The sequence below is a fragment of the Vidua macroura genome, chromosome 20 (assembly GCF_024509145.1).
Source record: "Vidua macroura isolate BioBank_ID:100142 chromosome 20, ASM2450914v1, whole genome shotgun sequence".
Lineage (NCBI taxonomy): Eukaryota > Metazoa > Chordata > Aves > Passeriformes > Viduidae > Vidua > Vidua macroura.
The window spans coordinates 2,906,617-2,924,136 of NC_071590.1; the positions used below are offsets into that span (position 1 = coordinate 2,906,617).

At 41.3% G+C, this 17,520-nt stretch overlaps 1 protein-coding gene across 1 annotated transcript in view; it reads right to left on the reverse strand.

Moving 5' to 3' along the window:
• Positions 1-2,800: 2,800 nt before the first annotated feature.
• The window catches only part of LOC128817458 (uncharacterized), a 139,510-nt gene continuing 124,790 nt past the window's right edge, over positions 2,801-17,520 (reverse strand). The window contains exon 5 of the mRNA XM_053995941.1: positions 2,801-2,919. Coding sequence (XP_053851916.1) covers positions 2,801-2,919 — 119 coding nt within the window. The remainder of the gene's footprint in view (positions 2,920-17,520) is intronic.

Below are 17,520 nucleotides of genomic sequence, written 5' to 3' on the forward strand. Positions count from 1 at the left end.
TACTCATCCATCTCTGTTTCAGACATAAAAGAGAACAGATAAAAAAAAAGCAACATTTCCTCAAGCTTCAGGCAAAGCAGGAAAGGGAATTTGTGACTGCCCCTTTGCTCAAGTCATGCAGCAGCTTCAGCACCTGGACAAGTTCATGAACTTGTAAGACCTACAGATAGAAAAATTTGATCCTTGAGCAGCTCAGGAGCTCCAGACATAGCCCTGAGAGAGGAATATTGGCCTCATTTGCACTGCATCGAGGTGCATTAAGGGATCCCACACTGGGCACGACCCAGCCAGAGCCCCATCCCTGCTCTCCCCCTGTTCTGAGACAAGCAGTTGTCCCAGGACCCCCTGCACCAGGCAGGGACAGGCAGCACATGGTTTCTTGCTCATCTGAATAAATTCCACAGGTCTTGGAGCCAGTGAACATCTGGCCCCTAAGCCAGGATAAAGCAGCCCAGGGTTCCAGAGGAGGATCCTGCCAGGGCCACACACACCAAGGCAGAGGCAGCACCACAAGGCTGTAAATGCCTTTTACATTTGAAGTGAATTAGGGCTGGGTTTGCTCCTTAAACTAAAGGTCAGACTGTCAAAAATCCTTATCCAGACACTGTATTCCAGAGCCCAGGAGCACAGGTTCTGTGTTCTTCACAGCCTAGGTTATCTAAACTCAGAATTTATTCCACTGGCTTCCCTGTGTGTGCACGCATGTGCGTGCATATGTTTAATACACATATTAAATTTTAAATAGATCACTTTTAACTAATCACATCAAGTGGCATTTGTGCAATGTAAATATTTGCTTTGTTCCTTTAGCACTCTTTCAATTACACAAAAAATTGCAGAGAAATAAAATTACAGCAGGCCAAATATTAAAAGGTGGGGAAGGAAAAGAGTGAGAAACTAAGCTTCAAAGGGAATTTTACACTTTGATTTCAGTTTGCATATTCCAAATGCTCACATTTTGCTACACAGATGTCAAACCAGGAGGCAGGTAATAAAGCAGGTTTCTTTAAGATTTAAAAAAAAAATACATTTAAATGATCAAATTAAACCATATTCCAAGCATTGCAGAAATAACTGACATATTATTAGTTCTTCCCTAAACGTTATTGAACCATCTCTTTCCATTGTAGCAGGGGTCTGTCAGCTATGCAGGTCCTTGCCAAAAATAAAGAAAGGATGGCAGCATTCCCCACCTGCTGATGAGTCCAATCTAAGGGAAGAAAAAACACTGATTTTATTTACCTCTGTTCCAATTATTGTCAGGCAATACAAACAGTCATCATGACACACAGCCAGGTTTATTCATGTGCCCAGCAAGCCAGGCCAGGCATAATAAAGAGATTACACACTCCGTTTGGAATACAGGCAACTTGGAATGGCTTTTATTGAAACTTAAGCATGGCAAATATTGGGTAGTACACTTAGGTATCACACAATCAGAAATATGTTTGGCTCAAAAACACAACACATGGCACCCTCAGAGAATGAGGGTGACTATTATTACAGCACAACAGGCCTGTCTTTCTCTCCCTGCCAAAAGAAAAGCTTGGAATAGCACAGAACACATGGCACTTTAAACTTGGAGGAGAGAGCCTGGAAAGAGGTTTACAGAGTAGGAAGGAAAAATAAATATAAGTACTGTAAAGTATCTGTGCCTTTGAAAGACAGCTCCTCATAAACCACCACCAGTCCCTGCACCAGTCACCCTGGAAGAGAAAGGACTCTTAACATCAAGAAATGGGATAGAAGGGGCAAGAGCTGTGCAATATGATTGCTGCAATAACAGAGGCACTATAATGATCTCAAAATTCAAAGTCTTTTTAAGACAGAATGGAAAGGAAATTACAGCAGATGTTACAATAGGAAAAGGGTTGAAAGTTTGAATCTCTTTAAAATGCAGATTAAGGCTCTGTTGATAAGTCTAGCCAATTTTCTGCCCAGGACACTCTTGCCCCACTTGGCCAGCTGAGACCCTAAATTGCCAGCAGACCCAGTTCTTGAAGGTATGCCCAAAATCATAGACCCCAAGACCTTGAACATGGCACCAGCTCTGCAGCCAGTCATTCACCTGGTTCACCTGATTTTTCTCAAATCTTCTTCTCTAACTAGGAAGATGGAGCAGACCCTCATCTCCTGACCCTCTGAACACTGTCCCAAGGGATATAAGGTCCCTCTTGATATTTCTAGCATCACCTCTCTGCAGTGTCATTCACCCCTACCTGAAAGAGTAGGAAGAGATGGGAGTGCACAGGCTTGACCAGCCTCAGCAGCCTCTCATGACAGCCTGGAGGCAAGCTCCCAGCAGGCAGACTTCTCCAGAGTCTGTCTGGATGACAAACGGGGCCTCTCAGTAGGAAGACTCCAATGCCTCACCCCCGTTCTGGGAGCACCAGTTTAGTGGGGGCAGATGATCAGATTGATTTTGCATTGTTGGCCTTTCCTGGGACTTGCCTATTTACTCTCTCCCTCCTCATTCTCCAGCCCCAGGACATTGCATCTGTCACATAAGGACATTTCAGGGGGAAGAAGGTTCCTCCTCCTTCCCCAAGCAGATGTGAGACTCCAATCTCCTTTGTCTTGTGAGTTAGTTGAGTCAGTCAGTCCAGGGCTGGAAGCAAACTTACTTTCTCCTTGCAAAGACTTAATGCAAGACTCGAGCTCAGCTTGTGACAGCAGCACACAACACTCTTGTGTCCTTCCCTCACAGATCCCCAGATCCTGCTGCTGGTTTTGCTCTTACCACATGGCTACTGGCTTGAAGAGTCCATCCAGCTGAGCACCCATGACACTCACTGTACCTTCAGACCCCCGAGGGACTGTCACTTCCCATGGAAGTTTTGGTCTGGGCAGGTTTTTCAGCTCCTGAGAGGCCATCCTGGGTGGAGGTGTCCACACTGGCATTGTACCCTGTGATCCTCCCTGTGGAACATGCCAGGCTCGGTGAGTATCACTGGATAATTTAATTCAAAAATGTCATCTAAAGTGGAGTTATGCATCATCAAGGTTTTTATTTTCAGTCATCCTATTGACAATCCTAGGCAAGTTGTGAGATCTTTGGGCTTCAGCTTTGTGCCCTCCAAAAAAAGAATAATTCACCATTAACACCAGCTCCAAGAGAGAACAGAACTCAGAGTCCCCTGGGCCCTAGCCCTTGGCACTTCTGTTTCAGCTGGAGAGTATTTACACTTCTCAAATGTGCACTGGAACCAAGCTGTGAAACATCCTGAAAAAGCTGGTAGGCTTCAAAGCTCTAAGTTTGTAAAAGCATGAATTTCACTCTAATTTCTGATTCTTGGGAATTATCCTTCCAAGCAGCAAAGTAATGACTGCTCCTGATTACAATTCAATCTAATAAAAACCCTGCAGAATACCCACACATACTTGGAACAGAAAAGGGAAATGTAGTTATCTGAAATTCTCCATTCATTCAGAGCACAATGCTGCTGGAACCTGGGCCTAAATGTCTCTCACCAGTGCTCACAAGCTGGTGTTGTAATTGATGCCAAAAATTCAGCAGCTTTATCATATGCATTTTTTCCTACTGACAAAGTATTCCATGGAGCTGTATTTCAATTCTGATTCCATATGTCACTTCAATTTCTGATCAGAGCTTGAACATAAAAAAATTATAGCCCATATATCAATGGACTAATAAAAAAGGATCATTTCTTTTTACATATCAACATTTATTAGTCTCAATCATTTCAGAAATATAATCATTATAGTCCCTTTTACTGAGAACAGCTCCCCACACACACTCATCCCAGGGGCTCCTCTGTACAGATGTTCTTTTTCCTTTTATTTCTGAGGGTGCCATGTTGTTGCACAGCAAAATCAGCCATTATGCAGTATCAGGAGAAAAAGTAATTTAAAAAAGACTGGGGGTTTTTCCTATTCCCTATTACCCTTTTTTTTTTTTTTTTTTTTTTTTAATATTACTGTTATTTCCTTCTGTCTTCCCTAAATAAAAAGTCAAAGGCAGGAAAGGTTTCAAGTCAGAAGGAATGATTGGGTTGACCATCCCGAACTCTGCATTTCCCAGGCCTTTGGTTTCAGGAGGGGCTGATGAGTTTAAGCAGAGCACAGCTCCCAGCTGGCTCAGCACATATTCCAGAAGCATACAAGGGCCTGGCTGGAAAACATCAGTACCTAGGTTAATCTTGTTTTTCAGAATTACTGATCATATCTGTTTGGTTTACAGTCTTTCAAAACCTTCCCAAAGAAATTGATCAATCCTTCCTACTGAAAACCCAATACAGACAGGATGCTGTTTTCAAAATGACTTTTACAAATCCCATCAATACTGGACTAAAACCAGAAAAAAAACAAGGCAGCTTTATTGATTTACACATTAAAATAACATATGGTTTTTTTTGCATGTGCAGTCTCCCTTAAGTGAAAACTGAACTTCTAAAGATAATCTAATATTGAACCTATAAGTATTATCCATCAGTTCTCCTTCCCCCTTTTTTTTGACAGCCACAAAAATTAGAGATAACATGCTTAATTAGTGTACAATGAGGTAAAAATAACTTCCTGGACTGAAACATGTCTTGCAAACAATAACTGAGCTCCTTGTTAACTACAGATCATTTAAGTTCAGTCTGCAACCTGGGTATGACTGGATACAGAGCCGGAAAGTGAACACCTGTATGGTTTCTGGGACATGTAAATCTTCATCTTAATAAAAATCTTCATCTTGCTAAAGACAAGGGGACTAATTCTACTGCTTCCATTAAAACATTTTTTCACTCAAAATTCATGTCCTGGTAATTCAAGCCATCTCAGCTCAAAACAATCTTATCTCAGCAGAAACTGATCCAAGTATTGCATGAGTCAGAACAGAAACAAAATATGGTTTCCCTTTCCCAAGGCTAACTTTCCAACTTTGTGAGTCAAAGCAAAAATGTTTAAGAATCACACTTAAGCTGTATCTAAGTTTCCCTGCAGACCAAAGTTGCATAGTTCTGCTTCACACATTGCTGTTATCTCCAAAATTCACATCTTCTGCAGGAAGTATTTACTAAGTACATCATCCTATTACCTATGAATCTGGGGTAAAGAGGACTGGAATAACCTCTATGTGCTATATCCATGACTTGATCAGAAAACAATTCCATTCATCCAGGATTTGGTTTGAGTTTTCTGTTGGGATGATTTGGTTTTGTTTTGGTTTGGGGTTTTTGATTCTTTTTGGGGTTTTTTGGGGTTTTTTGGGTTTTTTGGGGTTTTTTCTTGGGGTTTTTTTTGTTTGTTTGTTTGTTTGTTTGTTTTGGTTTTTGGTTTTTTTTTTTTTTTTTTAATACAAGCTCAGCAAGATTTTGAAAACTTGACGTTAAGGCAGATCCAAGAGTATTAATCAACTGATAACCAGCTGCCAGCTGAAACACAGAAAGTGGATAAAACACTTGTTAGCGGTCCTACAAGCATAGCTCTACCTCAGCACCAGGCTGCCCCAGGAAACCAGGAATGTCCAGGACTGCACTGGGTCACCAACCCAGAGTGGGCTCCAGCCCTGGTTCAAAGGAAAAGCCCCACAATCACCTTACTCTGCACAGTTCTGTCCATGCTGGAGACACAAACTGCAGCAGTTCCTGACTCACAGCAGGTGCAACATGGAGCCCTGACCTGCCCTGTGCCACCAGGATGAAGGCAGCACTGGCAGCTCATACACTTTACATGTCACAGGTTCCATCCAACTTAAATTTACACTGCCTGTGTTTAGTAGAAGATGCAACACAACTACTCCAACACATAGCAGACTATTCTGCTACATAAGTACTGGAACAGATTTTGGCAGCAATCTCGTCAATCTCCTGTCAGCACTCTGCCAAATGCCCTCCTGCAGGAACTCCTGTGGTGCCACACGTGTGCTGGCAGCTCCTGTCTCTGGTCTCCACAGACTCTGTATCATGGCTCAGCCCAAGCAGAGCAGCATTTTGTGTCCCCTGCAGCCCTGGCACTGTGGGCACACAGCAGATGCTCCCCATCACATCCACATGAGCCACTGCAGCACAGCAGAGCTGCTGCCCCACATGAATGCAGCGCTCTGTTATGTGCCTGCAGAAAAAAAGACTGTAATGAAATTGTGTTTGCTTTGCCTTCAAGGTTCATGAGCAGGTCTGTGACCACAATGTAACTTAAAACACCCACAAACTAATGCCCTTTGCCTGGTGACTCCTTGTCTTCTCTTAGGAGCAACAGCCTAAGGAAAGAAAGGCACTGACAAACTCCCTGTCTTAGGTTGAAAGATGTGTCTGGGGATGTGCATTCTATTGCCATATGTCAGAGGTGGGGCAGTTCTCTGCTGTTCATGGGGCACTTTTCTTTATCTCTCCCACAGCCAATCCTCCCTCCAGGAGATCTCTTCTCTTCATGGCCACTGAGTGTCCCTGCATGGCTGAGAAAATTCCAGCATCCCATGGGGAGAGGCTCTGCCCAGGGGAGCAGCCAAGCATTCCTACCTGGATCCAATCTGCCCTTGGAACAGCACAGCAGCCTTTGCCCACTGCATTCCCAGAGGAGCAGCTTTCTGCCCCACTGCATTCCCAGAGGGAGCCCAGGCCCATCCACAGCAGCCCTGGAGCTTCAGAGGAAAACTCCAGCCTTGTCCAGGATCCTGCTCCAGCAGAAGCACAGCTGGCACTGCAGGAGGGCTGAGCCCCCATGGAATGGCACTGCTGCCACCACCCTGACCCACAGCCTGCCAGGGCCTGCTCTCACTCTGGCAGTGGTTATTTTGTATTACTGTATTTAATTTTTTTTTCCTCTAATAAGGAGCTTTATTCCTATTCCCATATCTTTGCCTGAGAGCCTCTTAATTTCAAAATTATAATAATTCAGAGGGAGGGGCGTTGCATTCTCCATTTCAAAGGAGGCTCCTGCCTTTCTTAGCAGACTCCTGTCTTTTCAAACCAAGACACTCCCTCACTGCCCCAGTGCCACTCTCTTAAACCAGTGAAGTGTTTCTGGTGGCTTAAATGATGGCAGACTCAGTGCCAAGGAAGTAACTCCTCTTTTGAAACCACACTGTTTAAGGATGGCTGGTACAATGCAACATAAAGAGACAAAAAACACATGAAATTTGGGGTTATTTATAATTGTATGCATACATATATAGTTCTCATGTACACACTACAGATGTGTATCCTCCTTCCAGATTAGTTTAAGTTAGGCTCTAATTTACAGAGATCTAATTTACAGAGATCATCTCTGTTCAGGACAGTATTTGAACTTGTTGCTCTACACTTCAGCAAAAGTCCCTGATGACTTTAAAAATAAAACCAAAAAAAAAAAATAAAATTTAAAGTTCACCTTTAGCCAGCAAGAAGAAAATGCTGAAACCTCTTCTTCAACAAAGGAAAGGAAGGAAACATGAACAAAGAATGAAAATAGGTCAGTACCACTCATTTTCATTTTTCTGTGAAGGTCACCAGAGAAGATAGTGCTTCCTACAGCTTCTCCTGGCAGGAGGAGCTGATCTCTGAGGGCTCTGCAGTCCCCAGAAATATCTCACCAAATTCAGCCACTCTGGAGCAACAGCAGTGCTGTGACATGCAAGTTTGCTCACTGCTAACTCTGCCAAGGAATTGCTCGTTTCTGACAGATGTTTCTGTTTAAAGCCACAAGGAGCCGTATGGATCATTCCACCTCAGCAGTCTCGAGAGCCAGCCCAGTAACTCCAAGAGCCAGAAATTTGCCAGGAACCAATGAAAAACCTAATTAGATCAACAGACATAACTTGGATCAAGATTAGAGGATCTGACATGACAATGGGATTAGACTGTTTACAAGACATAACAAGGTTTGGCTATTTATCATTTCACAACCAATTTCTGCAGTAGAAGAAGCAGTGACGAATTAGCATGAAAAATGCAGATATGAGAATATCCTTGTTTCAGTTTTAGTGTATGTTCCCTACTGATGCCAAGCTCCCCACAATCACAGTCTGTTCTTTGAGAAAAAACACTGCAATAGCAAAAGGAAGTAAGAACTGGAGGCGTAGTAATGGAAATAAAAATTTTAAAATCCTTACAGCCAGGTTCTAGTAGTTTCAGGCATACAAAAAGGCTAAAAGGTAAATAAATAAATAATTGCCAAAAACCTGGAGCTATGTGGAAAAAATAATGCAGATAAACAGATGATTTTTGCAGCTGGATAGACTTTGCAATGACCGTGTCATTTTTGTCTTCTTTACCTTGTCATTCTCTGACTCAAGAAGCCTAAGAGATTACAAAGGTATTTACAGCTTATCACTAACCAAACTGCAACACCAAGCAAAGTAATTAAATAATGATACAGCATAAAATAGAAACATTTCTCCATTATAAACAGGTCCCATGTAGAAGCACCTGTAATAGGAAGAAAAAACTTTCACAGCAGAAGAAACTCCAACCTTGACCATCTGAATTTATTATTTCAGGGTAATAGAACATCAGCTGATGTCAGTGAATGTGGGGGAGTGCTCCATCCCAAGGATGGACATTTATATTTTAGCAGAAATGTTTATTCCTAAATACATTGCTTAATCCTTTCATACATGTTTCAAAAATAATTGTTCTTTGTCAAACTAAGTATGGCTTTTTGAAACAATTAGCTTTTTACCTAGAGCTCTTGTAGTCCTGATATGAAAGGAATGCAGATACACATCAGTTCTGGTTTAAGTCCTGCATTTAAGAACTAGATAAAAAAATAAATCCTTCTCTCAAGCTCATCTCCAGTAAATCCTATTAACAAAAGATATTCTGAGATAATTCCAACAAGGTGTGATCATCCCTCCTTTCCTCTGTTACTTTTGATATTGCACATCATCTTGCCAATGGAGTAGCATCCCTGCAAGTGCTAGCACCTATAAATGCCATATTTGTACAGTATTTCTATTGCTCTTCACTAAATACTCAGTTTTCTTCCTCTATTTTTTCCCTAAAAGTAAATACACACATAAATCAAATGGAGAGAAGATGGAAACTAAGAGAAGAGCAGCATTTAAGCAATAATCGTTTTTTTTAAGCAATACATGCTCTCTAAGCCCATGCCAACAGCAACATTTCAACAGGACAACAGAAAAAACAAGGAGTTCAGTGAACAGCCAAGCTATGAAAAAACAGGGTTTCCTGTGCTGTAAGGTCCAATTTCCTTTGTCAGTGCATTAGAAGGAAGGCCTTTTCTCCCCTGTCTGGTTGCAGGAATCTGATAATTTTAAGTCCCTTCCTGCCCTATTAGATTTAGTGGAAGTTGGCCCATGTGGGCCAAAATTTCCAGTGGGCAGGAAGAGCAGACACCTGCACTCATACACCAAGATTGGCACAGCACCCTCATCTCCTCAGGAGACCCAACAGAAAATCCCACCTCAGGGAACGGAGCCCAGGATGGCATTTTTCAGACACACATGGGCCATTCACATGGTCCTGTACAGAAGGATCACTGAGCTCTCAGGTGTTGCACACTCATGGTGCTGAGTCCAGGACCCCCAGCAACCACAGGGGCTCCAAAATCAGACATGGGCTCCAAATCAGATCCCCTACTGTCACTGTTGAGGCAGGGACAGAATGAAAAGACTCTAAAATGTTCAGAAGGTAAAAGAAGAATCTTTACTAGGAAGTAGCATTCCTCTTTTATAACCAGGATTGCAAAGGTGAAATATGATTGGTCTCAAAGTGAAAACCTTTCACACCTGTGGCAAGCACATTTCTCTCTCTCTCAGGATTTTTCATAAAGGTGCACAGAGAGAAATTAAAGAGAAAACAATTTCTATTTCTGCTCCTTGTTTTTCTCTTGTGGAATGTGTTTGGAGAATTGTTTACCCAGAGTGATCAGATCCACCTGTGTCTGGACTCTCACGAGAAGGTCACAAGTTGTGAGTTAGTTAGATATATGATAGTTAGAGAAAGTAGCATGTAGTTTTTAGTATCCACTTATATAGTATATTAATGTATTATAGCATAGTTATAATAAAGAAATCATTCAGCCTTCTGAACTGGAGTCAGACATCAGCATTTCTTCCCACTGGGTTCTCCGACATCTACAGCGCACACCATTGGTGCACCATGAATAGCACACTGTGGTAGAACATATCTATAAACAACATGAACAGAAAGAGAGATAATAATTGTTTTCATTCCTTCTCCTAACTTTCCCAGGCTGGGCCTGGAAGAATTCTCTCTCTTTTCTCTCTGACTGAACTGAGAATATCCACACCTTACAGCTCAGAACTCTGCTTTCAGGGACCTTGAGTGCTGACAGCTGGGAATCCCATCTCACAGCTATTGTAGGAAGGGTAACAGAGACCATTAGTATCTGTAAAATATTCCTCCCATTCAAATATTAGCAGCTACAGTGGTAAGCAACATTAAACTACACTAATATGTGTGGTTAATAAAAACTTCAACACAGTTAAAACATGTCAATTACATCCCAGCACCAAAGCTATAAACTTTAACTTCTTTCTTTCTTTTCAGATTCAACTGAATCTGAAACCTGCTTTTTAAGGGACATTTGTTTTTCATAAAGCATTTGTGGCAGAGGGGTGATTATTTAATGGTGAATTTCTGTAGTACCTGGGTTCCTGTCAGTCACTAGTTAAGTGTAGCTGGAGAATGCCCCTCTTTAGTAGAGAACTGCATCTTGCAGCAATGCAGTTCTGGGGCTGCAGGTCCTTGTCTCTCTGCACCTCCCCTCTGTGCTGTGAGGAATGCCACCCATTGGCATCTTAGCTGCTTCTGATGTTTAGCACACAAATGTCTTCATCATAAAAAATAAAGAAGTCTTTTTATAGTCATTGTAAGTCATGAGAGCAAAACCTGCTAAGAAAGGCTTCTCCAGTTAACAGCTTAAATGTGACAATTTTAGCAGCCACATATGTACCCAGTATGGTTCAATTTCCCCCATAGATGTTTTCCTGATCCTAGGTAGGCAAAGCACTCATTTGTCCTAATTCTGAACCAGTGCAAGCTAGTCTCCTTCAATCTCAATTAGCCAGTAGGAAATTTATTTAAAAAGCTGACAGGAACTATTTGGGGGATTAATGATCACTGATTTATGAATATTGAATAGCATTTCAATAATCCAAGCAGAGTGATCACTTGTAGATGAAGCCAGTTCTCCCAACCATTATAGTCTGTAGCAATCACTCAAAGGCAGTTAAATGATTCTGATTTATGACCTTAACCTACAGGGCCCAGTACATTTGCTCTATCAGTGTGTAAATTCTAAAAACGCAATTCCCTGCACCTCCAGAGAGCCAATTTAAGTCAACATTATGCATGAGCTGAGCATGCTTGAATTCTCAGATCTCTTATTTCACTCATTAAATTTGCACTGAACATCTTGCAATTAAAATTTCATATAGATTTTTTTTCTTATGATTGGCATTTGGCCTTGGCAAAATGAGTTTAAATTTTGTTTCTTTAAAGATTTAGAAGGAGATAGATTGATCTAGACATTGTTTTCCGCAAGATGATGATGACGGAGCACTAAAGCTTTTATTAGCATTTTGAAAAGCCTCCCTTCTTGCTGGAAGACTGTCTACCACTGGTAAGTGAAAGCAATTCAGTAACCACAGCCAAAGCTACAGCTAATACAGCTCAAACGTGCTGCTGCAGTCCATGTGACCCTTTCCTTGTTTTAGGCCAACATCTTTAACTGGGGTGGAACAAATTGGGCCTTCCAGTACAAACCAATATGTGCTCATCTGCAGTGGATAAACAGCAGTTCTAGTATGTAATTTTGAAAATAAGCTCAGGACAACTGGAAAGAGCAGAGAAGTATTAAAGTGATTTCAAGTCCTGATCTGAAATTAACTGCTTGGATTGACTCAATGCTCAATTTGTGGTGCTAAAATCAGACAACTCATTTTATCTCATGTTCTGTCCCTCAGGCAAGGAGTTCAAAACCAGTTGTGCCCTTCTGTGATCCCATGCTTACAGCACACCTGCAGGAGATGGGTCACACAGCAAGGAGCTCACAGTGTAGGGAAAACATGATGGCTGAGGGGAGAAGAATCATTTATGCCTCAATACACCAATGTTTTATGAGGACTGCAATGTTAAGTGCCCATGGACAGACTGTACTACACAGGAGAGCTCCAGGAAACACAAGATCTTTTTGCAGAAAAGCAGCTCCTAGCACAATGACATATCAATTTCTTATAAGACTTGCATTATTAGGGTCATGCCAATAATAAATAGTCATGCATGTGCTGCAGCAGACATGCTAGTATTCATTTTGTACCTTATGAAGCAAATCAAGAGGAAAATGTTTCAAAAACCTAAGGAGCTGACTAAAGGAAGCATCCCCTATGTAGGAGAAACATGAATGCACATTTACAATCACCATTGAGATCTACTGATTGTATGTGGGTGGAAGCTGCACCAAAGATAACATTTTAAGTGCTCTTTCCCAACCTGCTGGCCAGATTATTCATGTGCCAGTGCAGAGATTCACACACAGAGAGCTGGAGCAGCACCCATGCTCACATGCTGAACATGCAAGTGGTAAGAGAAGGCACCCTCCTTCACCCATCACAGGAGCTGCAGACTGGCATCCAAGCACAAGGAACAATGCTCAAACCCTACATATCTCCCACTTCCACTTTAACCAGTCTCCATTCCATCCAGCTGAGCACAGTTTGCCCATCAGTAAATTATAAACAAAGGAAATAAGCAAAAATTTGTCTCACTAAGGGAAGAGGTCAATGGTGTACCTATATTCCACAAATATTCCATTGTGTAGCTAAAGGAAAAATCCAGTGTACTAGCTGTGAAGAATATCAATCTTGCAACAATGCCCGTGGCATATTTTACTGCAGAATAGTAAAGTCTTTACAGTCGCAGCATAATTACACTAACACACCGGTATTTTAATATCATCTCTCTGAAATGAAATTTTGTTTCCATGTCCAGTCAATAATTCTGTCTCATCTCAGTGATGAATAGAGCTAAGTGAATAATTGTTATGAATAATTTATTCACTGCATTTCACCTTTCATCTCTCTTTGAACATTTTGTGAAATTCTGCAGGTATACATTACACAAAACTATTCACTAATAACTCACGCTTGCAGACCATGTGTTGACAGTTCACTGAAAATATTCAGGCTGATTTGCCACTTGGTTGCATTTATGAGGTGCTGTAGCTGCTCCACCACTGGTTAGGCCCAGCTCAACCAAGTTGCATTCCCAGTTGTTCAGACAGCTACAATTCTAGTTCAGTCTCAGATATTTAAGCTTGCAATGTACATTATGCTTAATTTCTCTCACTTCAGTCTTTCAACTGGAGTGACAGTCACATCATCAAGCCATGACCCAGTAGAAGTTGATTCAGAATAATTCACTTATATTAGAATTAGGTGGGCAAGTGTCTGGGAACAGTCAGCGGCATAAGAGGGGAAAAGGTACCAGAAGGAAAGGCAGACCTGGAGCTGGGAATGGAGCATTCAGGATCTCAGAGCACTCATGTGTTGAAATATGATGGGCTCTGACTCTTCAGTACCATAGCACTCACTCCATCCAAGCTAAATCTTGACCACGGTCTGACTCCTGCTGTGGAGTCACCAGCTGCAGCCACCAGCCCCACCAAGAGTGTGGGACAGTAGGTGGGCAGGTCCCTGACCTCCACAGCCCCTGGATCAGCAATTGTGCTGCTACAGAACAGCACATGCTCTTCTGTAGTGATTAGTGAGACTCCCCCTCGCAAGCATGGAGCACAGATGGACACAGCACACCCTCAGAGAGAGCCTGGCTAATACTCCACAACCGGGGTGAGGGAGGAAGTTGTTATGATTAGGTGGCGTGGAGACTTTTTTCGTTTATTTCTTTGATTCTACCACTTCTACTTGCTATTACATGGCTTTAGACACCCCATAGCTAATGTAATTTGACCAAAAAAAAAAAAAAAAAAAAAAAAAAAAAAGCATTGCATGACGATAAATTAAAAATACAGACTATGAATGAACAATTCAGTAAATGTTTAGTCTGCCCACCAAAGTATGGTTATACAGAACCCACAATTCATTTTATATTGCTGAGTTGCTCTAGAAATATCAGATAACTTCAGTGAACAACTAAGAGTTACATAATTTACAGAAATTGAAGTCCTCAGAATGATGATGCTCTATTTCTTACCTGTTTATAAAAACAGCAAGATTTACAGAACTGCAAAGAACAATTCTTTAGCTTCACACACTTGTGCAATTATCTTAAAAATAGAAATGTCATCAATGATACAATATGGTCATAAGCAATTAACCACCTAATTAGAATCTAGAAATGAAAAGTAATTCATGTTCAGACAAAATTGTCCTTCACAGCTGGATTTCAGTAGTCCATGAACCAAAGCAATACTGAAATTGGAAGAAATCAAGGGACTTTTTATGGGAATGTGCAATGCAAAAAGGAACAGCAGGCTAGGACCCCCATGCTGATTAGTGTTCAGTTTAATTAATGCTGAGATGGCATCAGCAAGAGATGGCATGTGTCACTTTGCTGAGTTAGAACTAAGTCAGAAAGAGAGAAATGAGGGAGATTGGGAACACAAGAGTTCCTCCAGTGCTGGAAAAGTCTTTGCCTGCTCAGAACACATACAATTAAAGTCACACAGCACTAAAATTGGGTGGGGGGAGAAGAATGCTTGAAAAATTTCAAACATTTCAAGTCATATTTGTTCTCCTGTCCAGCACTCTGTATTTGGTGAGGAAAAGAAGCAGCACCTCATTATGTGGCAAAGCATTGCAAGAATTCAAGATCACAAATTGCAGTCCATCAGGGAGAGCTCAATGCATTTTTAAGTCCTATCAAGCTTTCCAACAAAGCACTAGCTACTGAAAGTTGGCATTCCATAGTCTCAATTTAAAGAACTAACAGAAGAGTTGTTACTGTCAGTTTATGTGGATTCAGAGACAATGTTCTGCAGCAGGTTAAGACAAATCATTGGGAAAAAACCAAATGGAAAATGTACAGTAGCATGACTCTGAGCTCAGGCAGTGGAGGGAGCTCCCAGATTTAAGTCAAAGTGCTAGAGAATTATTACATACGCCTTTCATTAAGACTTTTAATCATTAATTCTAAACCTTAGATTAACAGAGGAACTTTGTTTTAGTTGCAGGGTAATACTCTGCACTTGACAAAGGCTCTGTGTGTGCACATTGGATGGGAATCCCCAAAAATGTGTGTAAGGCCAAACCAAGGCCCCAGCCTGTCTTACAAAGACCCAGAGGCACATTTGCAGACCTGAGTACTTGGTGTGTGACTTGGTGTGTATTTAAACACCTGCACACGTGAGCTCCTGAAGAGATGATTTCTAGGTTTTGCTAGAGGCCTCTCCTGATAGGCCATGCAAGGCCAGTGATGTGTTTTGACCTCCCAAACATGCAGAACTTATCATAGAATATGAGCCACTGATGACCTCTTCTCCTTCAAACCCTCTCCCCTTAGGAAGCACTGGCAGAAGGCACACAACTGGTTTTTAGAGATGCTACATACTTATTTCATATCAAGTTTTTCCAGCATTCCAAACAGTCAATCTCATAATCTCTTCATCTCCTCTCCCCACCTGAAATAATGAGAGTCCCATTCGTTTTAATTTTTGAGATTTTATAGCAATTCCTACAGAACTGTTTCCATCTTTCAATACAAAATAGAACTGTCTGCTATAACTACCCAGAATGATCTTTTGTATCCACTGAATACCAGACTCAAGAAATCTGAAACTTTAGTGCACATCCTAAAAAAGTAAGTTTTTGTCTCTCCAAGTGTGTTCATTCACAAACCATTTGGAGACAAGCAGAGAATACAGCATTAATCTCTGATTATGTTCCTGACTTGCTGCCTTGCCTTTCCCACCACCCAGGCACCAGCCCCAGACACTGGCAGCCGTGCTTTGGGTGCACAATGAGGCACTGCAGTGACTGCAGATTTCTTCCTGCTAGAGCTGGATATTTCTCAAAACTGTCAGACTACTTTGCTAAGTTTCTGTCTGCTCGTTTTTAATCACCACTATAATTTCAATCTTCTCCACCTACTGTGGATCATAAATTAAAAATATGAGCTATATAATCAGGGGAAGTATTTATTATTATGGTTTTTTCTGATTTGAAATGCCCATAGCTTGCCATGCTGACTGATGCTCTTTGGTCAGTAAATAATGCCACCTGCTGAGCCAAGTATGTGCTCAGAATGAACATACACTCCTAGGTGATTCACAAAGACCATTATTTTCCCTTCCAGTTCCATACTTTTCCTTTCCTTAAAATTTTCAGCAGCGTTGTCTCATTTGTATGAACAGAGAATGCACAGACCCCCACGGATCTGCACAACCACTGTTGCACAAGCTAATTAATCCAGAATTTGTCCTCCCACCCAGCACAGAAGGCATAAGCAAGTATTAAATCAGTTCCACTCCACACGGATGGAAATCCAAAACTTGGTAAAACTCACTCTCTCTTCACACCCTGTCCTCCTTCTGCTGAACAATACCACACTCTTTCTGGGGCAGGAAAGAGGAGCACAGTCCTTAATAAGAAGCCCATGGTATGGAAAGAGTAAACCAGGTGACTGTAGCTCATCTTTTTACCCCACCATTATTTCACAGAATAAGAGTCACTGAGGGTGGAAGGCACCTCTGGAGATCACTTACTCCAGTCCCTGCTCAAAGCCTACAGCATGCTCAGTGCTGTGTCTTGATGGGTTTTGAGTATCTCCAAGGATGTCCCTTTCAGACAACCAGTGTTTGATCACCCTCTTACAGTAAAATAGCTTTTTCTTAGGATTAAATAGAATTTCCTGTACTTCTGTTTGCGCCCACTGAAGACCTATTTTGTGTACCTTAATCAAACCTCTCTTTTTAAGTGACTTTTCTTTAAACTAAATATCCCGGGGGTCATTATCTGTACCAAAGGGGAATGGAAGTAGTTCCATCAGGATTTATAAATCCACATCACACCAGCCACATAGATCAGTGATCAAACATATTGTACACCATGAAAAGCTGCAGCCCTGGGGAGTTTCTCTTGCCTCCTGGCGATCTTCAAGAGGCATTTGCTTCTAAAGACCTTTTGTCATTAGCTGCTTTTAAGTAGTCCAGATCAATGTTGTTCCTTAGTCAGGTCAAGATCATTTATTATTTGCCATAATGGTCAAAAAAATGTTTAATTACATCACCTTCACATGAGCTGGTACAGAGGTGGATTACAAATGCTACTTGTTTTCCAGTGCCATTCTAGTAGTAGATTAGAAGTGACAAGGAAACAAAGAATTATACTGAAAGTGACCCTACAAATATTAATAAAGTCTTATCACAAATTTTCTCCAAGAAAAATGGTTTGTAATGATTTGACTGTTCTGCCATTATCAGGCATAAGCAGCATTGGAATATTAATTCTGCAATTCTATGATTACCAGGAACAGTGAGGAGCAGAACTAACAGATTCTCTAAGAACTCTTGCAAAACTGTATGCAAGTTCAGAAATGCAAATTCAACTGATTATCACATATACTAAGATCTGTGAATTTAAAGTTATCAATTAGA